At 42.2% G+C, this 27,410-nt stretch overlaps 1 protein-coding gene across 1 annotated transcript; it reads right to left on the bottom strand.

Annotated features, from left to right (window-relative positions):
- On the bottom strand, positions 1-26,776 carry LOC138980443 (uncharacterized). The gene is made up of 2 exons (XM_070353323.1): positions 26,598-26,776; positions 1-3,886 (listed from the first exon to the last, which is right to left on the bottom strand). The coding sequence occupies exon 2, from the start codon at positions 3,883-3,885 to the stop codon at positions 3,445-3,447; it is 441 nt and encodes a 146-aa protein (XP_070209424.1). The 5' UTR covers position 3,886; positions 26,598-26,776; the 3' UTR covers positions 1-3,444.
- Positions 26,777-27,410: the final 634 nt, after the last annotated feature.

Below are 27,410 nucleotides of genomic sequence, written 5' to 3'. Positions count from 1 at the left end.
TTCACTTCCAGCTTTATTCCAGCAGAGTCACAATTCAAAGCTTCACGAGTGAGAAAATTAGCACGCCGTAAATACATAATATGTAGAAGAAAATGAACAAAATATTGAGACGGACAGGCAGGCTGACAGACAGACAGACAAGTAGACAGACAGAGGGTTCAGTTATTTAAAAAAAAAGGCATCTACGTTTCCTTTAACACAAAAAATCAAAAGAAAGACCAACCATAGATGCCAGAGTTAGTACTGGCAAATACTGGGAAAAAAATACAGGGTGACCCCAAAACAATGCAACCCTAAAAATGCTAATAACTTCCACATCTGTAGACCGAATCCCTTTATATTTGGGGGGCATCAACTTCAGCCTATGCACCACCCTTCCACAAACTAACAATTGTGTGAATCAAATGATCTGACTTGTGTACAATTTCAAAAATGTTTCCACCTGGATCATCTATTTGCCAAGGCATGGTTAGCATGTAACACGATAGCTGCACTGACCACTCCACCAACTTGTTCCTGTCACTTAGTCGTATTCCAAACATATTCGCTAACTTTGCTTTATTTTCAGTGACTCTTTACTCGTTCCATTTATTTCTTGTTGATGTGTTTTCCCGTTCTGTCGTGTGTGTTTCCGGTAGCTTGTTGTTTGGCTGTAAAAACTGCATAAACCCGGAGGCCGCTTACTTTCCTGTTACGATATTCTTTGTCGTTTCTGCTCTCCTTTCAGTATTCCCTGAGTAAGTTTGTGTGTGTGTGTGTGTGTGTGTGTGTGTGTGTGCGTGCGTGTGTTCTCGATATTTCTAAACTTCACGCTAAGATTATAAAAAAAATATATATGTATAAATGAACAAATAAATCTAAAAAGAAGTTACATTTTATGGTAAATTTAAAAATAAATTACACTTAATTTGTCCTACTCTTTTATAGCACGCTATAAATACACCGTAAAGGCGAGGCTAAGCGGTTTGCACAGTCCCAGAGACACCGCACGTGCTCCATCATCGCTGCGCGTGCTGTCTGCGCAACGTGTCACGTGGGTGTGAAATCCTGCCTGCCTAAAGCTACTCTCCTTCTTGTGTACAAGACCGTGTTGACCACATTCTAAGTTCCATGGACACGTGACCCGTTCGGCTTGACCTGGTGTACTTTTCTTATTCTTCTGCGTTAATGGGCTGAACCTCCCACGTGCACTCGTGTTTTTTGGCACGTGTATGACCGTTTCCCCCCCGCCAATTAGGCAGCCATACGCCGCTTTCGGGGGATGCATGCTTGGGATTTTCCTATTTCTATAACCCACCGAATTCTGACATGGATTACAGGATCTTTTCCGTGCGCACTTGGTCTTGTGCTTGCGTGTGCACACGAAGGGGGATAAGGCACTATAGCAGGTCTGCACATAAGTTGACCTGGGAGATCGTACAAAAACTCCACCCTTAACCCAACAGGCGCGCCCGGGCTTCGGAACGACGACCTCCGCCTTGAGAGGCCAACGTCTAATCTTCTTGGCCATTGCGCCCCTCACTTTATCCGTTCGGCTTCTGTGATCATAATGTGCAGGGCTGGGCCTGGTGTCTTAGAATCGGCTTCCACAATGAGGCAGGGGGACAGTGGCTGGTGAGGTGGGGGTCTGTGGGGCCTTACACCCCCCCTAGATACTGTTGACATTTAGCATTGGCAAAGGTGCATTTTGAATCTCTCCTTGATCCCCCGGAAGCGGCGTATGGATGCCAGAATGGCGGAATAAAAACGGTCATACACGTAAAAGATCGTGGGAGTTTCAAACCATGAACAACACAAAAAAGAAGAAGAAGAAGAAGAAGAAGAAGAAGAAGAAGAAGAAGAAGAAGAAGAAGAAGAAGAAGAAGAAGAATCTCTTCTTGAGAAAAAACGGTACATTTGCCGAGTAAGGGGCGGGGGGGGGGGGGGGGGGGGGCTGGGATTGAGCTTCCAGAACCACCTTAGATCTAGCCCTGAAAAGGAAAGGTGTGTTAAAGCAAACACTTAGTAAATACTTTGGTGTTCACGTTGGAACACACTGTGTTTACCATCTGTCACACTTCTTTACAACTCACAATGGTTGTATTCAAAACGGAACATTTCTATCTAGAGTGAACAGATCTATCAAGGCTTTTACGTCACTTTCACTTGAACACATACCAACAATCTACACCCTAATTAGTTATTTTCTGGAGAGAGTTGTGTGTGTGTGTGTGTGTTTTTCTGAATGATTCGTGTAAATAACACATACATGTATATATCTGAAAAATCAATTTCATGGCAAATTCCCACTATGCGCACGAAGCAGCCATGCTGTCGATTATTCGTGTTTATGAAAGTGAAATAAAGTTCTGTTGTGTAACGGTTAACGTGAGTGTCTGCAGGCAGGAACGTGTCTTTAAAGTTGTGCTTCCTACTTGTCAGTCGTGGTTTTAATCTTTAGAAAATCAGAGATTTGTTTGTATCGCTCTCACTTAGGTTAAAGACCGTTGTTTGGCGGTGTTGGATTTAAAATGAAAAGCTATACATCACCATGACAGTGATCGCGTTAGTGGTTACAGTAAACCGGTATTACCCCAAAAGGTAAGATGGATTCAGGCCACAAAAACTGGTCCCGTAAAGTGTGACAGCCAGTAACACTAAGGTGCATGCAATAACTTCTATTACAGAAGAAACTGTAAGATGCAACTAAAACCGTTTCGATTAACAGGTTGGCGATTTCTTTTCTGGGAGTTTTAAGATTAAAATTTAAAAAAACCCAGAAGAAACAAAACAGAAGAACACGGTAAAATGCCAGGAATTTTCGTTCACGCGAACACTAATTAAAGAACTAACATTTTGCACAAACATCCAACATGTAAACGATCTATAAAGACGTAGCTATGTACCGTAGTTGTCGATAGAGAGGCCCAGAAAGTGCTTTGTCACAACATGTACGTACGAGTATGACGTCATCAAATGCATTTTTAAACGTCATCAAATGCATCTTTAAACATCATCAAATATATCTTTCAACGTCATCAAATTCATCTTTTACGACAGTCGTTTTCCAGGATCTTCACGTCGTGTGTATCTGGACCAAGCTTCTTAGACGAGTCGAAGACAATTTTCCGTTTTAATGTATTCATTTTAATGGACAATAAAGTGTTGTTATTGTCATTGTTGTTCTTCGACGCGTGCGGTTGGCGTCAAAATGAACACGTACACGTATATACGTCTTGGCTACACGTATCGTTTCGGGACCTCTTTATTATCAGACACGGTGTGAAGCAGAGACTGTCTCTGGTGGAAGAAAGCCGGACAGTGACGCAGTGAAGACGCCACGCACCCCTCCACGTTGTTGACCACTACCAACGTTCACCATGACCAGGAGCAGAGAGAGAGGGGGAAGGAAAGCTGGACAATGTCCATACACCCCCACCCCCTCCCCTCTACCGTCTCTCCACCTCACTGACTGGACAGCAACTGCCGAAGAAGGGCGAGGGACAGTGGGCGTGACTCTCCGCCCTCCAATACCCCCTCCCCCTTCTCTTCCCCCGCACAGTCCCCGCACTCGTCGCTGGGGTCAGAGGGCACGAGGCCCATGACGTCACTGTCGGCAGCCATGTTGGCAAAGTCTCGCTTGCCGATGTTCCTGAGGAACTGGCGGTGTCGCCTGTCCTCCGCCTCCTGCTGGGCCATCAGCATTGTGGCCAGGCTGTGCAGGTCCGCGTTGATGGACAGGTCGCGCTTCACCAGTTGTCTCCCTTGGCTCAGGCCTCCTGACGTCACGCCGGATGTGACGGAGATGCGATGGTCGACTTCCTGTACCGGCATGCACCGCGCTGTGTGGAGGAAGAGGAAGAGCAAGGCGAGCAGAAGAGACGGGAGACACGCGGCGTTCTTCATTCTGAAAACACACAACACACTTTGTTAAAAAGGATACGGATAAGATTTCTTTATAGTCCTGTGAGGTTACCCTCATGGAAATTCAGGCTGCTTTCTCCCATGGGAAAGCGAACTGCCATACAGTATACGGCGCTACCCATTTCTTTCCTTTTTTCCTGCATGCGTGTATTCATGTTTCCAAACCCTGAGACTTTCGCTGTGAACTTGGGTTCTTTATCGTGCGCAGATTAAGATGGAAGTTTGCAGCAGCAGCAAACGAAGAAGTTGTTGACTTTGCAGGTACAAAACAAATTTTGTTCCGTTACCATTTTCGGTTCACAAGCGCCACTCTTTTTGAAAACATGTAATTTCCGATTTCCAACGAACAGTAGTTCATCTGTTCTCTTCTTCGCAAAAGATAGATACGTGTGTCTTCCTCGCAAAGTGTGCTGTGCATGAGAGAGAGAACGAAGTTCTGTGGCACAAGCGGGCATCTCTAGCACACTCTTTACTGACAGTGCAAATCCATTGACGCATGTCTCTGCATGCTGACGGCAAACCTGCAACGTGAAAAGGTAAACACAAAAACAACGGTGGAATGAACGTTCTGCAAACTTAACTCGCAAGATGTGACAGGACCTTTATGCTGCATATCCCATTTTGTATCATTAGTTGCATTCCTTCATTTCTGAAATAAAACGAAACGTGTGATGCATGACACGACATTAAAAGTTAGTATGGCGCAGTTCCATGTCAAAGTGGTGCTGGAAATACATCGCAAACACACTGTGCAGTCTGTTGGGGTCTTGTGTATCGGTTATGGGCAGAATATACCTGCGCAGTTTCAGCGGCACAGACGACGCACGGCCTATTATTTATGCCGCGATAGGGATTATGACGAGTACTTGGCCTGTTTTCCTTTCATGCAACGTGTAGCGGGCTGGGATAACCTGCACTGAGTGCGTCGTCGGTCCTGCTGAAGTTACATATGTGAGCGGAGCCCCTTAGTAGCAGTGGACCGATCATCCTCCATGCGCAGTGTAAGCTTTTTTTGATGATTAAGAGACGCCATCCATGTCCCACCCCCGTGTCACCGCCTACGTACGTAAATGACCTCCGTCATTCTACCAGAAGTGCAGGAGGCTTATTTCATCAAAGCGGTCAAGCCTTGGTATGTTTTGCTTATCGTATTAAAAATTTCCAAGGAAACTCATATTTGAAATAAAAGTAGTCGGGTGCGTAAGGAGTGACACTTTTAACCACTAGTACACTTTACCATGTAGTAACACTAAAAAGCAAATTCTTACGGTTACCAGCGAAGCCAAAATGGCGGCATCTTACTTGCATGATCGTTTCTCATATCATTTTTATTATTAGAAATGACGAACAATAAATCCGTTATTTTTAGTATGCTGTCTGTTAGGAAATGGTAACAGCTATGTCGAGAAAATGATATCAACATTCAGCTGTCGCCTCATGTTGATATTCATTCCCTTGCCATGTCTGTTATCGTTAGCTAAAAGTCAGCATAATTATTAGAAATAAACCACAACAACGCCAGCTGACGCATTCCACAAACACACGACACAACTTATTGCTTCCACACTGCCCCCGTGTACAGCAACGTGACACATTGTTATAGCAGCCTTAAAATAATAATGCATGACATCCATAAGAGATAAAACATAACGAAAATAAAAGCTGCATTGTCACAACAACAACTTTGTTCTTTTTTAGTTTAAAGTTAGGCACTGTCTTTCCCCTTCTTCACTGATACTCTTCTTTCTCTTTCTGTCATCTCTCCATTTATTATATTTGCTGATTAAGACCGTATGTCGAAACCTGTCTGTATTCGTGTTTGATTGTTCATGGTGCTGTTCAGTTTTTTGGTGAGTAAATGTTCATTGTTATCCTGTTCTAGTTCTTTCACCTGCAGTCTTTTGTTCCATTGCTGTATTGTTAATACAGTCAAATCAGTGTATGATGAACACACACACACACACACACACACACACACACACACACACACACACACACACACACACACACACACACACACACACACACAATCGCGGAAACACAAACAGAGACAATATGGCAGGGATATTTCATTCGCAGGCAAATCTTCATACACAAATATACACACAGTGACAAAAACCTTCCGCTGTGTCATAGTGTTCAGCGGTTTATTGGCGACAAAGAATTCAGCGCTGTCTGCTTTGATTGGCGGTGTCCAACACAATGAGTTCGCCACACTTGCCCTGGCCTTTTTACGCCCTTTCCTCCGTCTTTTATGTTTCCCAGCAAGGGCCATTAAACGTTAGCTGCAAAACAACCCGCCATCTTTGTCGCCATATCACTACGCCTTCATTGGCGCAAACTCAACACCCGGATGTTGGAACCGTAAACTCAACGCTCCAAGCCAGAGAGACTGGGGTAAAGAACTCATAACTTTATTTTTTCGCAAGGATGAAGGTTTTGGGCAGTTGCTAGTCTTTCAACCTGTGCTTTTAACACGTACAGAGTTTAATTGAAAACTTAAGCCGGAAAAAAACTGCGCAAACACACACACACCCCCCCCCACCACACACACACACACACACACACACACACACCCCCACACACACACACACACATACTTTGCGCACTCAAACACGTACGCACACACGCACTCATATTCACTCGTCCGCACGATATAATTATAGTTCCTAAAAATAAACATATTAGACTAGTTGTTTATTAAATCAGACAAGAGAAGTTGTCGGCAATGCATTGTGAGTCATTTATATCCAGCCATCTAATTGCTAGAGAGAGAGAGAGAGAGAGAGAGAGAGAGAGAGAGAGAGAGAGAGAGAGAGAGAGAGAGAGAGAGAGAGAGAGAGAGAGGGAGAGAGGGAGAGCGGGAGAGGGAAAGACAAAGAGGTGGTGGATGGTTTATCATAGTCATTTGCATTGGGGGTTGTTTGTTTTAGGAGAGAAAGAGAGATATAGTCACGAACAGAGATGGGGAGAGAGCGGATTTTATTAACGAAAGTTGTAGTACAAATATACAGCGTGATTTTTGGCTCACGTAAGTGTAGCCTATGCGATGATAAACTTTGTCTGTCTGTGCGTGCGTGCGTGCGTGCGTGCGTGCGTGTGTGTGTGTGTGTGTGTGTGTGATAGAAACTTTAACATTTCCGAGTCTATGGATAAAGCTCGAATAAGAAGATTACGTCTCGGTCAAAAGTGTTTGACGTGTGTGATAGAAACTATTTGAAGACGTCACATTATGACGTAAGAGGGTTAGACGTCACGCAAAGGAATTACTGAAAGTCTCGGTCATTGTTATTGTGAGCGGGCCGAGACTAGTTGGCAGATCCAGGGTCTCGCTTTCTTGCACAGTTTCACCTATGCTTACTGTGTGTGTGTGTGTGTGTGTGTGTGTGTGTGTGTGTGTGTGTGTGTGTGTGTGTGTGTGTGTGTATGTGTGACGGAGTGATTGAGTTTGTGTTACTGTTTGTCGATTTCTTACGTGAGCCTTGAAGGCTTCGCCTCTTGTTAATTATCATTTTGTAACCAGCCCTTAATTAACCGAGGAGGGACTTCGCGAGGTCAGATATTTATACATGTATATCATTACAGGCGAAACTTTAAAAATATGAATTATTGTTCAGATTTGTAGGAGACAGACAGGCAAACAGACAGGCAAACAGACGGACAGAAAAAGAGTGTAAGAGTGAGAGACAGAGACAGACAGCCAAACAGACGGACAGAAAAAGAGTGTAAGAGTGAGAGACGGATCATTTTCATTTTTCTTTCATTACTTTATTGTCCCATCGCTGGGAAATTCGGGTCGCTTCCTCCCAGTGGAAAGCTAGCAGCAACGGAGTCGCGCTACCCAGGTGTCTGCGTGTTTAGGTGTATTCAGCCACCTGCACTTATGGCAGAATGACCAAGGTCTTTTACGTGCCATTGTGATGACACGGGGGTGGGACATGGCTTCCGTCTCTGGGTCTGCACATAAAGTTGACCCGTGTCCGTCCCGGCCCGAATTCGAACCTGCGACCTTCCGATCACAAGTCCAGTGCTCTACCAACTGAGCTACCGGGGCCCCCAGACAGAGGTCGCACAGAGCACGCGCGTTACAATCTCACTGACTACATCATTATGTTCTTTGTTTTCTATCATTCCAAGCTCGTAGGCAAAGCACGCGCAATCTTGTAGTGCACCCATTACCCTGTCTTTACTCGCCATAATGGTAACTAATGATTTGTAGTACACCCATTACCCTGTCTTTACTCGCCATAATGGTAACTAATGATTTGATGTGTCGCTATCTTGTAGTGCACCCATTACCCTGTCTTTACTCGCCATAATGGTAACTAATGATTTGATGTGTCGCTATCTTGTAGTGCACCCATTACCCTGTCTTTACTCGCCATAATGGTAACTAATGATTTGATGTGTCGCTATCTTGTAGTGCACCCATTACCCTGTCTTTACTCGCCATAATGGTAACTAATGATTTGATGTGTCGCTATCTTGTAGTGCACCCATTACCCTGTCTTTACTCGCCATAATGGTAACTAATGATTTGATGTGTCGCTATCTTGTAGTGCACCCATTACCCTGTCTTTACTCGCCATAATGGTAACTAATGATTTGATGTGTCGCTATCTTGTAGTGCACCCATTACCCTGTCTTTACTCGCCATAATGGTAACTAATGATTTGATGTGTCGCTATCTTGTAGTGCACCCATTACCCTGTCTTTACTCGCCATAATGGTAACTAATGATTTGATGTGTCGCTATCTTGTAGTGCACCCATTACCCTGTCTTTACTCGCCATAATGGTAACTAATGATTTGATGTGTCGCTATCTTGTAGTGCACCCATTACCCTGTCTTTACTCGCCATAATGGTAACTAATGATTTGATGTGTCGCTATCTTGTAGTGCACCCATTACCCTGTCTTTACTCGCCATAATGGTAACTAATGATTTGATGTGTCGCTATCTTGTAGTGCACCCATTACCCTGTCTTTACTCGCCATAATGGTAACTAATGATTTGATGTGTCGCTATCTTGTAGTGCACCCATTACCCTGTCTTTACTCGCCATAATGGTAACTAATGATTTGATGTGTCGCTATCTTGTAGTGCACCCATTACCCTGTCTTTACTCGCCATAATGGTAACTAATGATTTGATGTGTCGCTATCTTGTAGTGCACCCATTACCCTGTCTTTACTCGCCATAATGGTAACTAATGATTTGATGTGTCGCTATCTTGTAGTGCACCCATTACCCTGTCTTTACTCGCCATAATGGTAACTAATGATTTGATGTGTCGCTATCTTGTAGTGCACCCATTACCCTGTCTTTACTCGCCATAATGGTAACTAATGATTTGATGTGTCGCTATCTTGTAGTGCACCCATTACCCTGTCTTTACTCGCCATAATGGTAACTAATGATTTGATGTGTCGCTATCTTGTAGTGCACCCATTACCCTGTCTTTACTCGCCATAATGGTAACTAATGATTTGATGTGTCGCTATCTTGTAGTGCACCCATTACCCTGTCTTTACTCGCCATAATGGTAACTAATGATTTGATGTGTCGCTATCTTGTAGTGCACCCATTACCCTGTCTTTACTCGCCATAATGGTAACTAATGATTTGATGTGTCGCTATCTTGTAGTGCACCCATTACCCTGTCTTTACTCGCCATAATGGTAACTAATGATTTGATGTGTCGCTATCTTGTAGTGCACCCATTACCCTGTCTTTACTCGCCATAATGGTAACTAATGATTTGATGTGTCGCTATCTTGTAGTGCACCCATTACCCTGTCTTTACTCGCCATAATGGTAACTAATGATTTGATGTGTCGCTATCTTGTAGTGCACCCATTACCCTGTCTTTACTCGCCATAATGGTAACTAATGATTTGATGTGTCGCTATCTTGTAGTGCACCCATTACCCTGTCTTTACTCGCCATAATGGTAACTAATGATTTGATGTGTCGCTATCTTGTAGTACACCCATTACCCTGTCTTTACTCGCCATAATGGTAACTAATGATTTGATGTGTCGCTATCTTGTAGTACACCCATTACCCTGTCTTTACTCGCCATAATGGTAACTAATGATTTGATGTGTCGCTATCTTGTAGTGCACCCATTACCCTGTCTTTACTCGCCATAATGGTAACTAATGATTTGATGTGTCGCTAAAAGTTTACGACCGATATCAGATATGGGTTTAACTACATGTCAGGTAGAAGATTTTACGAGCAAAAACCGGTATACTTGTCTTCCACTAGTTGAACAAATAGTATATTGCTCTCTCTCTCTCTCTCTCCCCTCCCCCCCCCCCCCTTGTTATAGAGTGATACATCAGCCAACTACCACGTGCTGCCTTTAATTATACGGCACTGACTTAAAGAGTTGTGGAATTCTTGAGCAGAAAAGCCACGGAAAGGAGCGTAAGCCACACTCTCAGATGGTGGTTGGTTGAGGACTTTATCTCTTTTTTTTTTCTCTTTTTTTACATTTAGTCAAGATTTGTTCTTTTTTTCGACGGGCGCAGTGGCGTAGTGGATAAGACATCGGCCTCCTAATCGGAAGGTCGTGAGTTCAAATCCCGGCCGCGGCCGCCTGGTGGGTTAAGGGTGGAGATTTTTCCGATCTCCCAGGTCAACTTATGTGCAGACCTGCTAATGCTCGTGTGCGCACGCAAGCACAAGACCAAGACAGTGCACACGGAAAAGATCCTGTAATCCATGTAATACTTCGGTGGGTTATAGAAACACGAAAATACCCAGCATGCTTCCCCCGAAATCGGCGTATGCTGCCTGAATGGCGGGGTAAAAACGGTCATACACGTAAAAATCCACTCGTGCAAAAACATGAGTGAACGTGGGAGTTTTATCCCATGATCAAAGAAGAAGGTCTCTTTTTTTCTCGGTGAACGAACTCACACGGCGCGGATTGAGGCTAGGTCTGTGGAGCCACGGACCCATGCACAACCGACTTACAGGGAGCTGTTTGTTTTGTCGCTGATAAACGGCCTGAAACGAAACGCTTTCTCGGAGCTAAGCTTGCTCTACTGTCGAACAATATCGTTCAGGGGTACTCTGTGAAAGACAATGTCGGTCAATAGAAGCCATTTAAGTTAAGAGGTATATGAAAAGAAAAAGAAAAAAACCACCATCTTTCTGATCGCTGCCAATGTCAGTAAAAACAGGACTGGAACAGAAAGTGAGGGGAAAACACACTCTCTTCTCCTCCATCATTTCCAAAGTTAAAGCTCCGTGTACTCTTAGTCTTTGATACTGCTCATCGACTTATTTTCAGTACTGCCAATCTTCCGTAATGCTAGAACACAAAACCCTGCGAGTTTAAGTACTCAAATCTGTAGTCTAGTCAGGGCGGACCAAGTTGTGAATAAGGGGGGGGTTCCAAATTGGAGCAGGGGTCCAGGGGCCGGCCGCTCAGGCCCCGGTGGGGTCCAGGGTCAAAGCCCTGGTGGGGGGTCTGGGGGGTGAAGCCCCCCAGATGCTGAAGGAATTTTATTTTTTTAGGTCAATCGGAGGCCTCTCCTGGAAGATAACATATAGGTATCTATTCAGTAAATATGCGTGTACAAATATGTGCACCTAGACTAGTAAATGCATGCAAGATTGACCGCTAATACGGGCGAAACTAAGTCAAGACAGTGCATGGAGAAATTACACTTGGCAGCTTATGCAAAGAAAGTGTTAAATGTTTAAATAATTAAACGTTCCCACACGAATCTTAAGATATTCCTGCTATGTGAGGACATAATTACATAAAGCAAAATACGGGCTATTATTACAGTTTGACATGCTCGTGTCCTGACAATAAATTATTCTCAAGACCTGTCTTATCTGTTTAATGTCATATTCTCTGTCTGTCTGTCTGTCTGTCTGTCTGTCTGTCTGTCTGTGTGTAGTCTGTCTCTGTCTCTCTCTCTTTCTCTCCCTCTCTCTCTCTCTCTCTCTCTCGATCTTCACTCCCTCCCTCCCCTCTCTCTCCCTCCCCTCTCTCTCCCTCCCCTCTCTCTCCCTCCCCTCTCTCTCCCTCCCCTCTCTCTCTCTCTCTCCTTCCCCCCCCCCTCTCTCTCTCTCTCTCTCTCTCTTTCTCTCTCTCTCTCTCTCTCTCTCACTCTCTCTCTCTCTCTCTCTCTCTCTCTCTCTCTCTCTCTCTCTCTCTCTCTCTCTCTCTCTCTCTCTCTCTCTCTCTCTCTCTCTCTCTCTCTCAAAAACCACCCGAAAGGCCCAGAAGAATGACAGAGGAAGAGGCAGATTTAAAAGGCCAGGCCATTGACGAAGCTATGACAATGATCGACTAAGCTTCCCCAACCAGATGCTATTAGCCTGATGAAACGCCTCCACAAGAAGCAAGATATCCCCCTAGCGAAAAAAAAATGTCGGCCACAAGGGAGATCACAAAATTGTACATAAATTGAAATCAAACGAAACTGGATACCGAGGACAGAATAAAGAAATACCAGCAACGGAAAAACGATTCCAGGTTGGTTTATGCGTGTTTTTACACCCCCAGTATAGGGGTGTGTATAGGTTTCGGTCGATGTGTTTGTGTGTTTGTGTGTTTGTGTTCGCATATAGATCTCAAGAATGAACGGACCGATCGTCACCAAACTTGGTGAACAGGTTCTATACATTCCCGAGAAGGTCCTTACAAAAATTGGGACCAGTCAAACACACGGTTAGGGAGTTATTGGTGGATTAAGATTCTACAAGGACTTATAGAGAAACATATTCATGGTCAAAGGGAAATAACCTTCTCAGTTGGTGGCAGTGAGAATGGGTGCAGTGAGAATGGTTATTTCCCTTTGACCAACGGGGGTGTTTTTCCTACCTCGAAGGAATTTCTTGTTATTAATGTTTTTGTATACACGTTTTAAAACAATTCCAGGTTATGTCTTCAAATGTTGAATAGGCTAAATATGGAGACGTTTTCTTTGCCGAGAGGTAGTTGTTGGTACGTCTCGGCAAGGCTAGGCGATAACTATTGCAGACTGATTCTATCAAGGTTAAAATGATGTCCACCAATGTGATATTCATCATCACACTCTAACAGGGTTGGGCTCGAGTCACATTTTTTGAGACACATCAGGCGGATTTGCGACAAATTACGACAGCGTATTTTGCGACAACTTCTTCTCCGCCCTTTTCAATTTACGGTAAGTGACCAGCACGCATACGACAATTAATCTTAGCCGGCGCAGACAAACGCGTCGCGCACAACCCAGCTCAGTATCACTGTCTACTCAGGGCACGTCGGAAACATGTTTATCTCTCGGAAATAGTTTGCCTCGACACATACTGTGCTATGGGAGTTAAGTAAAAGTACAGTTGATTGTATGAGGGGTAGTATATTTCATTGCACTTACTTCAGCCTCAAGAAATCTCATGTTTGTAATGTCAAAGCCATGTCTACTTAAAGAGAACAGGGTTTGTTTCGCAATTCGACGGGCGCGGTGGCGCGGTGGTAAGACGTCGGCCTCCTAATCGGGAGGTCGTGAGTTCGAATCCCGGTCGCTGCCGCCTGGTGGGTTAAGAGTGGAGATTTTTCCGATCTCCCAGGTCAACTTATGTGCAGACCTGCTAGTGACTTAACCCCCTTCGTGTGTACACGCAAGCACAAGACCAAGTGCGCACGGAAAAGATCCTGTAATCCATGTCAGAGTTCGGTGGGTTATAGAAACACGAAAATACCCAGCATGCTTCCTCCGAAAGCGGCGTATGGCTGCCTAAATGGCGGGGTAAAAACGGTCATACACGTAAAATTCCACTCGTGCAAAAACACGAGTGTACGAGGGAGTTTCAGCCCACGATCGCAGAAGAAGAAGAAGAAGAAGTTTCGCAATTCCAAAGCTCCAAACCAAATTTTCGTCAGCAAATATGTGTGTGCAGCTCCAGGAAAATGTTGACCCCGCCGACTGGCACAGAATTGACAATCACATCATCTGGCACTGTATCTGAGGGAGTACCTATTATTTCATGTGTGCACTAAGCATAGTTGAGTCGCATTTCTTGTGACATTTTGGACAATTTGAGGTCAGATGTTTGACCCTAAATATCTCAAAAAGTATAGCACTCAGACAAAACATTCAAACTGTACGACAAAATTGAGACATTTCTGCATCCAAATGAATTAAACACATTATAGAATGTAAAAAGATTTTTTTTCAAAATCTTAGGTAGTACTGCCTCCCAAAGACACCTCTGAGACACCCTTTCTGTACTTTCTTTTGCTAGGGGAAATCAGTTGCCGACAGTAATACACCCCCGATACATCATGGTCCAACCATACCCCGAACGGACATCGAAACACCGTAGTTTATGTATTCACACGAACAGATAACGAAACATATTGAAAAGATCGCTTTCGCTCGCAATTCTATATTTTAAAAAGCAACTCGTGTAAATCCGGTAAGACACAGCAAGCCATGTAGTATTCTCTATATTTCATTCTTTTATGTATTTACACGAACAGATAACGAAACATATTGAAAAGATCGCTTTCGCTCGCAATTCTATATTTTAAAAAGCAACTCGTGTAAATCCGGTAAGACACAGCAAGCCATGTAGTATTCTCTATATTTCATTCATGCCCCGAACGGCTAACGAAACATTATATTTCAACCATACGACGATCAGATAACGATCGAAACGCCATATTTCATTCATTCCCTGGCGGTTAGAGAAACAACTCATTTCAACCATCTTCCGATGGATAACACCATGTTTCAGCCACACCCAGAACGGACAAACACGATAGTCACGATCTCATGAAACAGGCTGCGACAAATGATGTCTTTTGAGTGGTCTCCCTTTGTTCAGTCAGGCCAACTACATTCTCTTCATCAAACTCATATTCACGCGCTCGGAGAAGACATCAGCAAAGAATGACAACAAATGAACAAGAACGCTGAGGCGTGATTAACCATTCAGTCAAACGAATACACCGAAATATGTCCGGCTCTATCTAACCTTCTTTATTAAACAAAGGGGGGGAGGGAGGGGAGAAAGAGAGAGAGAGAGAGAGAGAGAGAGAGAGAGAGATAAAGAGAGAGAGAGAGACAGACAGACAGATATAGACCCAGACAGACAGACAGACAGATAGAGACAAACATACAGACAGACAAACAGACAGAGAGAGAGACCGAGACAGACAGACAGAAACAGACAGACAGAGAGATAGAGACCCATACTCTGGGCTGGGACAAAGGTTGTGTGACAAAACTGTCAATAAAACTGATGAAAAAATGTAGGCCCCCCCAACACACACACACACACACACACACACACACACACACACACACATACCTAGTGGGACAATGGTCGTCTCCGCCCTCGTTAAAACGTACTGTCAATACTTGACTGAATGTACAAATGATACAGAAAACAAAGAAATGTAAACGTGTTGGGTATCGGCGGCAGAAAAAATCAAAACTTGACTAAATGTAAAAAAAACAGTCACGATGATACAATACCAAGGTGACGGAACAATAGGTAATTGTTAAAAGAGCTAGAAATTACCATGCTTTCGTCACCGAAACAAGTTTTTTCGGTCATAATCTTTATTTCAAGGCTCCTATAGATCTTTACTGCTATCAGTTCTGAAGTAAATTGCAATGGCCTGCGACAATATTAAGGGCTTACTAATGAATTCAAGTTACTTCCCCTGTTTTGACGTCATTTGCTTCATTTTTACAAGGTGTTACTTCACTTACCTTTTTTTTTCTTTTTTCAGTTTTTTGCAAATACCAGAAATTTACTCAATTATTTTCCCCGAACGTGCCGGAAAAAAAGATTTTTTTCAAAACAATATAGTTCGTGTACTTAATAATGAACAAGTCTCTTGTAAAGTGTACTGAAACCAATTTGAACGTCCTGCATTCGTACTTTTTAACTAATATATAGTTACTTTTTACTCAGACTGTATTTGTAACTTGATATAACACTGTGAATACTGATGTTTCAGCAGGGCTCCCCACATCGCGCGTCCCTGCGTCCTATACGCACTAGAAGCCGAAATCACGTACTGGAAATGCGTGGAGGGGGTCCCGGGACGCACTAAACCTACAAAGAGCGGGTCCAGGGACGCACTAAATTTCCGGTGTCGTGCTCTTTTCAGACTGTAGTCGTCAGTTAAGTCAAAATACAATTATTATGCCACTTTCACGCGGGAACGCCTTCGGAGAGGAGGCGGAACTAGACTGTGCAGATGGGACCCTATAAAACTCCGCTTATGAGGTCCATGGACCCTCTAAACATTAAAAGTGGGGGTCCCGGGACCCTCTAAACATTAAAAGTGGGGGTCCATGGACCCTCTAAACATTAAAAGTGGGGGTCCCGGGACCCTCTAAACATTAAAAGTGGGGGTCCATGGACCCTCTGAACATTAAAAGTGGGGGTCCCGGGACCCTGTTGGACGGGCGTCAGTGGGGAGCCCTGGTTTTAGTTCCTCGTTTGCTCTTCCAGGGGCTTATTTTGCACACAACTGGAACACAGAAAACATGTTAAACCGATAAGGTGACTCCCATATTTTTCTTATCTCAATCTGACATAAGATTTTATTTCAACCACGTGCATTACACAGGAATATATCTTGGTTTGAGTTCATTTAATGCATAGTACATTCAAACACAACAACCAAACAGAGTGCTAACAGAACTGCATACACACACTCACTTACACACACACACACACACACACACACACACACACACACACACACACACACACACACACACACACACACACACACACACACACACACACACTCTACATTATACCGTGTTCACATCTTGTCCACTTCACATAAAATACTATTTTTACCAGGTGTACTGCATACGTGAACCGCTGTTGGCAAAGAAGCATAAAACTCCAAATAAAATCTAGATAATTCCACAATAAGCATTGGGATCAAATCCTGACAACAACATGACAACGCAATTTCAAATGTACCACTCAATTAGAAGCTAATGATTTGTTCATGTTTATCAGTCAGGACATGGCGGTTGGATGGAAACGGGGGTAAATGTTGAGCAATCAGTATGGTAGCATCCTATTTTCTTTTGTGGTTTTGATACTGTATAATAATTATAATGAACTTATCTGTGTTGGGTAATGATTTGACCCGGGGTTATTGTGTCATAACGTAACACTTTTACCACCAATTCAATGATGATTTATTCTTGTACGACTTCGAAAATCCTGGATAATATTCCACATACATTTTTGTAAGTAACATATTGTGATATATTGATACTTTCGATTCCTTTATCTTCACAAGAAAATGTATTACCTATCATACGCAAAGCCAAAAATGTCCATGACGATCACATTTCAAATCATAGTGTTTCAGAGAAAATCATATTCGAATAATCCCAGATAAAAATCATTAAAATAAGTTTATAATGTAACCTACCATTTTCTTTCCAGGGATGTCTGCATATTGCTTGAAGGAACCTATGCACATAATTTGAATTTAATCTGACCTGGGGTTTAAAATCACTAGTAACTCCTAAGAATAGAATGGTTTAGTTGCTTCTATCCTCCTTCTTCCTGTTCTTGTTCTTGTTCTTCGTCCTCCTCTTTTTTATATTTAGTCAAGTTTTGACTAAATATTTTAACATCGAGGGGGAATCGAAACGAGGGTCGTGGTGTATGTGCGTATGTGTGTGCGTGCGTGTGTGTGTGTGTGTGTGTAGAGCGATTCAGACTAAACTACTGGACCGATCTTTATGAAATTTGACATGAGAGTTCCTGGGTATGAAATCCCCGAACATTTTTTTCATTTTTTTGATAAATGTCTTTGATGACGTCATATCCGGCTTTTCGTGAAAGTTGAGGCGGCACTGTCACGCCCTCATTTTTCACCCAAATTGGTTGAAATTTTGGTCAAGTAATCTTCGACGAAGCCCGGGGTTCGGTATTGCATTTCAGCTTGGTGGCTTAAAAATTAATTAATGACTTTGGTCATTAAAAATCTGAAAATTGTAAAAAAAAATAAAAATTTATAAAACGATCCAAATTTACGTTTATCTTATTCTCCATCATTTGCTGATTCCAAAAACATATAAATATGTTATATTCGGATTAAAAACAAGCTCTGAAAATTAAATATATAAAAATTATTATCAAAATTAAATTGTCCAAATCAATTTAAAAACACTTTCATCTTATTCCTTGTCGGTTCCTGATTCCAAAAACATATAGATATGATATGTTTGGATTAAAAACACGCTCAGAAAGTTAAAACAAAGAGAGGTACAGAAAAGCGTGCTATCCTTCTTAGCGCAACTACTACCCCGCTCTTCTTGTCAATTTCACTGCCTTTGCCATGAGCGGTGGACTGACGATGCTACGAGTATACGGTCTTGCTGAAAAATGGCATTGCGTTCAGTTTCATTCTGTGAGTTCGACAGCTACTTGACTAAATGTTGTATTTTCGCCTTACGCGACTTGTTACATTTAGTCAAGTTTTGACTAAATGTTTTAACATAGAGGGGGGAATCGAGACGAGGGTCGTGGTGTATGTGTGTGTGTCTGTGTGTGTGTGTAGAGCGATTCAGACTAAACTACTGGACCGATCTTTATGAAATTTGACATGAGAGTTCCTGGGTATGAAATCCCCGAACGTTTTTTTCATTTTTTTGATAAATGTCTTTGATGACGTCATATCCGGCTTTTCGTGAAAGTTGAGGCGGCACTGTCACGCCCTCATTTTTCAACCCAAATTGGTTGAAATTTTGGTCAAGTAATCTTCGACGAAGCCCGGGCTTCGGTATTGCATTTCAGCTTGGTGGCTTAAAAATTAATTAATGACTTTGGTCATTAAAAATCTGAAAATTGTAAAAAAAAATAAAAATTTATAAAACGATCCAAATTTACGTTTATCTTATTCTCCATCATTTGCTGATTCCAAAAACATATAAATATGTTATATTCGGATTACAAACAAGCTCTGAAAATTAAATATATAAAAATTATTATGAAAATTAAATTGTCCAAATCAATTTAAAAACACTTTCATCTTATTCCTTGTCGGTTCCTGATTCCAAAAACATATAGATATGATATGTTTGGATTAAAAACACGCTCAGAAAGTTAAAACAAAGAGAGGTACAGAAAAGCGTGCTATCCTTCTTAGCGCAACTACTACCCCGCTCTTCTTGTCAATTTCACTGCCTTTGCCATGAGCGGTGGACTGACGATGCTACGAGTATACGGTCTTGCTGAAAAATGGCATTGCGTTCAGTTTCATTCTGTGAGTTCGACAGCTACTTGACTAAATATTGTATTTTCGCCTTACGCGACTTGTTTCAGACTGTAGTCGTCAGTTAACCCTTTTCAGACTGACACAGCCTTTATCTAGCAATCATGCCTGCCTGAGATTGCCTTTTAGAAACAGCCAAAAAATGGATAACTTAACATTTTTACCACCATTCATACGCAAAGCCAAAAATGTCCATGACGATCACATTTCAAATCATAGTGTTTCAGAGAAAATCATATTCGAATAATCCCAGATAAAAATCATTAAAATAAGTTTATAATGTAACCTACCATTTTCTTTCCAGGGATGTCTGCATATTGCTTGAAGGAACCTATGCACATAATTTGAATTTAATCTGACCTGGGGTTTAAAATCACTAGTAACTCCTAAGAATAGAATGGTTTAGTTGCTTCTATCCTCCTTCTTCCTGTTCTTGTTCTTGTTCTTCGTCCTCCTCTTTTTTTGTTTTTTGTTTGTTTGTGCTCGAGGCTTCCATGGTTAATCGAACTGCATGTCCCATTTGTCTGGAGGCTTTGAAACGGATTTTTTTTTTGTAACCGAATGGAGAAGGTTAAGGGGTCTTGAATACACCAGTAAACCAATGTCTCCCAGGGGCAAACTGTGAAGATATCTCTGGCCATCTCAAGATGGACGTCTCATGCTGGGGGTGGGGGGGGGGGAGGGTTGGGGTGGGGGGTGTGTGGTTGTGATGGCAAATCAGACGACAAATGAGTTAAACTATCAAAAGTCTGAGTCAGTCTGTGTTAGTTCGTTATAGAGATCACGGGAAACGTCTGAATATGTTCGTCAAAAGTAATACGCTAAAAGCATAAACATATGTATTATAATTGTCGCAATGAGAGCCTAGATGACTCTTTCGTAGTGGCCTTAACACAAGCCTGAAACAGCCCGAAAAGCCCGAACCACCGCAAGATTCTGAATGTCAGTGTCACCACAGTAACAAACAAGTCGCGTGACTCAGCGATATAAACACATTTAGTCAAGTTGTCGGCATCAGAGTAAAAGATTAACACCAACAAACAGTCATCGCCGAGACTATAATTTAAGATAGTCTCGACTAACCACAGCCAAAGACCGAGACGGGTCACGCTTGTCTCCGCGTAGCGTGCAAACGCAGTACTTAGGCCTATTTAACCTATTTTCTGTCATTCTGAGCACAGCTATAGAGTAAACATGACATATGTATACATTTTGGAATTCAGGAGATATTGAGAAATACGATGCAATCATTTTTAAATCTGTTAGTGACAATTTGATTCTAATGACAACTTTAATGAGCAAATTAATTAACTACTTTTTAAGCCTCCAAGCTGAAATGCAATACTAAAGTCCGGGTTTTGTTGAAGATTACTTGACCAAAATTTCAACCAATTTGGTGGAAAAAAAGAGGGCGTGACAGTGCTGCCTCAACTTTCACAAAAATCCGGATATGACGTCATCAAAGACATTTATCGAAAAAATGAAAAACATGTCTGGGGATATCATACCCACGAACTTTCATGTGAAATTTCATGAAGATCGGTCTCTGAATCGCTCTACACACACACACACACACACACACACACGCACACTCACACACACACACACACACACACACACACACACAGACACACACACACACACAGAGATACATACGTGTACACCACCACCCTCGTCTCGATTCCCCGTCTATGTTAAAACATTTAGTCAAAACTGGACAAAATGTAAAAACAAATCCAGATTCTTGAAATAGACTTCGCGAAGTGGACTTCGCCCTATCAATTTTACAATCAAATTAAGCTTGTGATCGTGACTGTCGGCCTAAATTAAAAGATCACTTCCTTCTGGCATCGAACAAGATCGGTTCTGTAAGCCGCTTATATATCTGTTTCTAACAACAATCCTCACGATCGGCGTTTTTTATGTATTAGAATTGTTTTAATCTAAAAATATGTAATGATTAACTTGTGGAGTCCTGATTTGGCCTATTATGGTCCGCTGGACCCGAAAAGCAACAGCTAACTAACGATCTGCGTTCTACCGAACCTATTGCGTCTGCGTTTTTACTGAATCAAAATCTTGATAAATGATTTCTTGCCATTCTTACACACGATCGATCCAGGTTATTTATTTTGTCGTTTTGATTTTTTGGTAGAACGTTCCACATGTGAGGTTATAGATACTGCGTTCTTTGGGGAGTATTCATTTAACACGTTGCGACGGGTATTTGCATTTGCATGATTTTTCTCATACCCATTGCCATTGCCTCTTCTTGAGCAAGTACAGTTTATAATATACTACATATACATATTCTTTGCTTGCATGCGCTAACCACCTTCATCTTTTCATATGTATCTACCGTTCTTTCCTCCCCCTCTACCCCCGCCCTCTTCCTCCTGCTAGCTTTATCTTAATATATCTGGTTTGCTTTAACTATGATTTTGATCTAGATAGTTCCACAGTTGATAAGTAATGTTGTGTCCGACATCATATTTGTGTTATTTTCCAACTACGTAGGGCGCGTAATATAAGCGTTCGCTTGAGTTCGTGTCCCTTTGGTTTATCGTTGTATTATTGTATCATGTTTGATTTAATAAAACATTGTTTAAACAAAGAGAACGTTTTCTTTTTCTTTAGATAAGTCCGACGTAACTTTTTATTAACAATTGCTCTTTCAAAAGTTTTGGCTTTGTTTGTCTGAGAATGTGCTCCAGTAGTTATTGCATTAGATTTAATTCTGGTGCTTTAGCAATTAGTTGTGCGGTGCGGGTCTCATTCGACTCTAATTTCCTGAGATAAATGATGCTGACGAGGAACAGCACGAAACAAGGTTCACAAACTGAATTTTGTCGCGTCGAAAGCTGTCTGGATGCTCTTCCGCTCGTTCGATCGGGCCTAAAGAGATCTACACAATTCGGTTAAGATAGTGTGAAAGCAGACTACCCGCGACCAACATGGGACATAGTGTTCCACTTTGGTTTATCACGTGATTGCATTACTTTTAATTTAATTGAAAAAGGGTCACTGGCGCAACAACTTCCAATGCAGAATCCGGGCGGCTGCACCATTACTGTGAACACCCACACAAATAAAATAATACATGTAAAAACGCCAAAGCTGACTGGAAATGTGGCTATTATTCTGCGGATTTTAAAGAAAAACTTGCAATCTATATGGCTCAGGTCCTGTTTTTGTGTGAATTTGTGTGTGTTTCGTGTTTATTTTTATTTTTATTTTTATTTTTTTGTTTGTTTGTTTGTTTTGTTTAGAGCGCTTCGTCAAAACCGTTAGCTCCCCAGCCGCAGAATTAACTGGCATATATGTTATGTGCCCCCGCATGTTAGAGAGTCATTATCCGTTCTGATGGAGAAAAAAGAAAAAAAAACATTCACTCACTGCGGAATGCTAGGCGTTTAGTAATTCGGTATAGGCTTACCTTTGAATCCAAACACACACACACACACAGACACACACACACACACACACACACACACACACACACACACACACGCACGCACGCACGCACGCACACACACACACACACACACACACACACAGTTGGCTTTTGTAGGAACAAATTTTACAAACTTTTGTTGTTAGAATTTAGTTCTTGCTTTGAAAACTGCGAGTAACAGAGATCTTTAATGCAATTAATGTATGAACTTTCAAAAATCTAGCTCTAAAATATTTTTAGAAGCTGACTATTTACCATTTTGTTCACCCAAACTCGATCCTGCAATGACCTTGAATGTTAACAAAGGTCAACCTGACTTTTTGTCACGTCTGCACGACATCTGCCTATAGGCGTGATTAAGTTTTAAGAGTCCAACAATGACATTTTTATCAATCTGAGAACCATAACGGCCGTGACAGAAAACATTTAAGATTTGAAACTAGAACTTCTTCAATTCCGTCGACCGTTTATTTGTTAAAAAAAACTTGGCAGCTCTATTTGGGGCATATCCATCGTCATACATTTCAACATCAATAAAACTTCTTATATTGGTTGCATTGTATATCTGAACTTAAATCACAACCAGCATTCAATAAGTCAGTTTAATTTTGAATTTAAAAAAGATTAAGAAACAAATGGACCCCCAAATGAAACCAGCATCGTTGAAAGGACATCGTGAAAATTGAAAGAATTGAAAGCGGCGTATGGAGAAGCGTATGATAGAGAGAAGGGCTAAACTAATGATACTTCAGGGGCCCGGTAGCTCAGTTGGTAGAGCACTGGACTTGTGATCGAAAGATCCCAGGTTCGAATTCGGGCCGGGACGGACACGGGTCAACTTTAGGTGCAGACCCAGAGACGGAAGCCATGTCCCACCCCCGTGTCATCACAATGGCACGTAAAAGACCTTGGTCATTCTGCCATAAGTGCAGGTGGCTGAATACACCTAAACACGCACACACCTGGGTAGCGCGACTCCGTTGCTGCTAGCTTTCCACTGGGAGGAAGCGACCCGAATTTCCCAGCGATGGGACAATAAAGTAATGAAAATGAAAAAAAAAAAAAAAAATAAATAAATAAATAAATAAATGAATTTGTCTTCTTCTTCGTTCGCGGGCTGAAACTCCCTCGGCTTCTATTACCGAGGGTACACCCCGCCATTCAGGCAGCCATACGCCGCTTTCGGGGGAGTCATGAATGTCTACATGTTTGTCATTCCCACAGCTGTCGATCTGAGAGTTTCCACGGGCGCTGTGGCGAGGTGGTAAGACGTCGGCCTCTTAATCGGATGGTCAAGGGTTCGAATCCAGGCCGCGGCCGCCAGGTGGGTTAAGTGTGGAGATTTTTCCGATCTCCCAGGTCAACTTATGTGCAGACCTGCTAGTGGCTTATCCCCCTTCGTGTGTACACGCAAGCACAAGACCAAGTGCGCACGGAAAAGATCCTGTAATCCATGTCAGAGTTCGGTGGGTTATAGAAACACGAAAATACCCAGCATGCTTCCTCCGAAAGGGGCGCATGGCTACCTTAATGGCGGGGTAAAAACGGTCATACAATTCCATTCGTGCAAAAACACGAGTGTACGTGGGAGTTTCAGCCCACGAACGCAGAAGAAGAAGATCTGAGTTTCCACTGATGATAGTGAAACGAAACATCGCCTGCATTGATTTAGCGATTACATGGGCAGTTTGTAACGATTTTCGGGTTGGTGTTCGACGTCCGCTAAACATTCATTACAGGAAAAACAGTTATTATTCCCCAAAAACAAGCACACACACACACACGCACACACGCTCGCACGCACGCACACGCACGCACGCACGCACGCACACGCGCACACACACGTACGCACGCACGCACGCACACACCTGACTGCATGTGTTATAATAAATAAATACATTTTTGAAAAATGAAAGAAATAAAGAAAGAAAGAAAAAAGACAGAAAGAAAAGAAAGAAGATAGAAAGAACAAAAAGAAAGAAAGATATTGATAAATAACTACATAAAGAAATAGATAAATAAATAAAAAATAAGTTTAAAAAAATTAAGTAGAAGAAAATTTGCTATTAAAAATTCTAGTTTCAGTCTGAATAACAACGAAAAAACAACTACTTTTAACAAGGTAGGTGTGGATGACTGTTGTCTGGTTACCGAACAGAAGAGAAAGACCAACACTTTTGTGAAACTTGTTCTTGTGCGTTCCCGTGTTATTGTGAAACCAATAGGTTTCAAGTTTTTCTTCACATTTTTTAATTATTATGGATCTTTCTTCTTTTTTGTTAACAGTAAGTGATTTCCACAAATCTTTCTACTTTAGAATTGTTGCTTCCGAATAGCAGCCTGGGAGTCGGGTAATCTATTTTTGTGAACACACAAGACATCAATCGTTTTCGCATATCTTTAAAAACAATTTACTACAGTGTTCTAGATGATCGAACGTGTAGCAAAGACCTGTACGCGTACGTACGTATATTGCGTCACCCGTGACTCACTTTTTTCTCTCCAATGATCCAAATCATACGTTGTTTTTCTCCCACCAAGACTACCGATCTTGGCTAACTCGTGACGTAAAAACTAGATTTGATGACGTTACACGTACACGTTCCCCTACACGTGCTGAAAAGTGCCACATGTAGATCTTGCTATTTAGTAAATAAAGACTGATAGTCGTTTAAAGGCACAGTGCGCCTCCCTTAAACCATCACATCATACTGTCCGGCTTTTACACACAGTACAAGCACCCTTTCATTTACACACTCACCGCTTTTGAACATCCTAGGTGCCCTACGTAAAGAGCGAGGAATTTTCAAAGAATTAATTTTGCGGATTGTCTGATAACAAAATCGGACGGTGCGTTTTGGCGCTAGACCTAACTTTTAAAATCTAAATAATAAATTGAAAGCTTGTTACTCAAAACATTCTTAAATCATAAAAGAATTCTTTTTTCATCAAGACAAGATCAGTACAATTCGAAGTTTTGACAGTTTGAAAAAAGAAAAGTCCGGAAGCAGGGTCACACAAGGTCGTGGTTCTAGTAGCAGACGACAGTAATGCCTATCGCCAGTTCCTCTGAACAGTCAAAAGCCATCGCTAGAGTTCGTGTGAATCACAGCCGTTTGGTGTGTTTAGATTCAGAGGTACATAATAACGTGCTATTGCAGATAAGCTTACAGCGAGTCGCATTGAAAATCACAAACTGACGACTACATTGTGAGAAAAAAAAGGAAACTGGATCACACGGGTTCACGATGGCTCAGGGGTAAACCACGCAAAAATAAATTCTTTGAAAATTGCTCGCTCTTTACGGAGGGCACCTAAGATGTTCTCAAGCGGTGAGTGTTTAAATGAAAGGGTGTTTGTACTGTGTGTAAAAGCCTGAACGTATCTGTGATGGTTACGGGAGGCGTACTGTGCCTTTAACTCAAGCCTATGAAAACCAAGAGTTTTGGCGGCTGCTTGATATCTTAGTTTACAGCCATGAGTTTCGCCGATTTCAGATCTGTTACGAGAGCTCTCGGTTTTTGGGCGACACTGAGAGGCTGCTGTCTCACTGTAAAAAGCTAAGCGGGTTATATGATCATCTTATTTGACGGAAAAACATTTTTAATTGTTACGGGAAAAAACGTTTCAAACATAGGTTGGTAAAATTCAAGAACAATATGTCCCAAATTCAAGGTACTTTTTTTAAGATACCCAACTTTGCATGTGGAGAGAACTGCGACGGTAGGATGAAAGTGAAGTAAAAAAGAAAAGTGGTGAAAAGCGATCATTCTGACTTTGAAATTCAATTGATTTATTCCGTAAACTTTATCTCCAATGGGTATTTCAAAGCTAAATGGCGGATTGTTGACTCAGTGAGAGAGTTAGATTGGGACGCTGCATTGAGTTTTACCCCTAGGTTAATCCGTTAACAGAAAAGCACTGTGAGAAGAAGTTGAACAGGTCGAAACTTACCTGTTAGAAGCAAGTCCAGGAAAGGGCGACACAAGTGAAGTTTATAAGTATCTCTCTCACACACTCACGCCAATCCTCCTTCTTCCAGCACTCAGTAGTGTCCCTTCGTTTGGCGCTCTTCGCACGCTGAGGAAGGAAGGCACGCAGTTCTTTTCCGCCTCTTTTCTCCCGGACTGGAGAGCTTTTATGCTTTGTCTTTCGCGAGTGTTGACGAGGCGACGGTAACCAGTGGCTGTATGTCGCCATTGGCGGCGGACGGGGTTGCGTGTGAGTTGAGTGGGTGTCCTTGCTGCTGCCACGTCTGTGTACAGACTTTATGTCGGCCATGAAGGAGGCCAGATTGCCCAAGCAGCGAGATTTAGGTGGGAACATGCCCCGGATGGTTTTACCGCGAGGGCGTTAAACAACACTTATCATCAGGTAATCACAAGATAGCTGACAGAGTGGCAGCACTTTCCCGCTTCTCGGGATGTAGACAGTCTTGGAGCAAACAGACAGCAGGATTTAGATAGTCTTGGCACAAAAAGACGGCAGGTTTTTAGATAGTCTTGGCACACAAAAAACTGCAGGATTTAAATAGTCTTGGAACAAAAGACTGCAGGATTTAGATAGTCTTGGAACAAAAAAACTGCAGGATTTGGACAGTCTTGGCACAAAAAGACGGCAGGATTTAGATAGTCTTGGCACAAAAAGACTGCAGGATTTAGATAGTCTTGGCACAAAACGACGGCAGGTTTTAGATAGTCTTGGCATACAAAGACGGCAGGTTTTAGATAGTCTTGGCACAAAACGACAGCAGGATTAAGATAGTCT

Source organism: Littorina saxatilis, linkage group LG11 (genome assembly GCF_037325665.1).
Source record: "Littorina saxatilis isolate snail1 linkage group LG11, US_GU_Lsax_2.0, whole genome shotgun sequence".
Lineage (NCBI taxonomy): Eukaryota > Metazoa > Mollusca > Gastropoda > Littorinimorpha > Littorinidae > Littorina > Littorina saxatilis.
The sequence above is the reverse complement of the archived record's forward strand: the minus strand, read 5'-3'. Positions and strand labels throughout refer to the sequence as shown.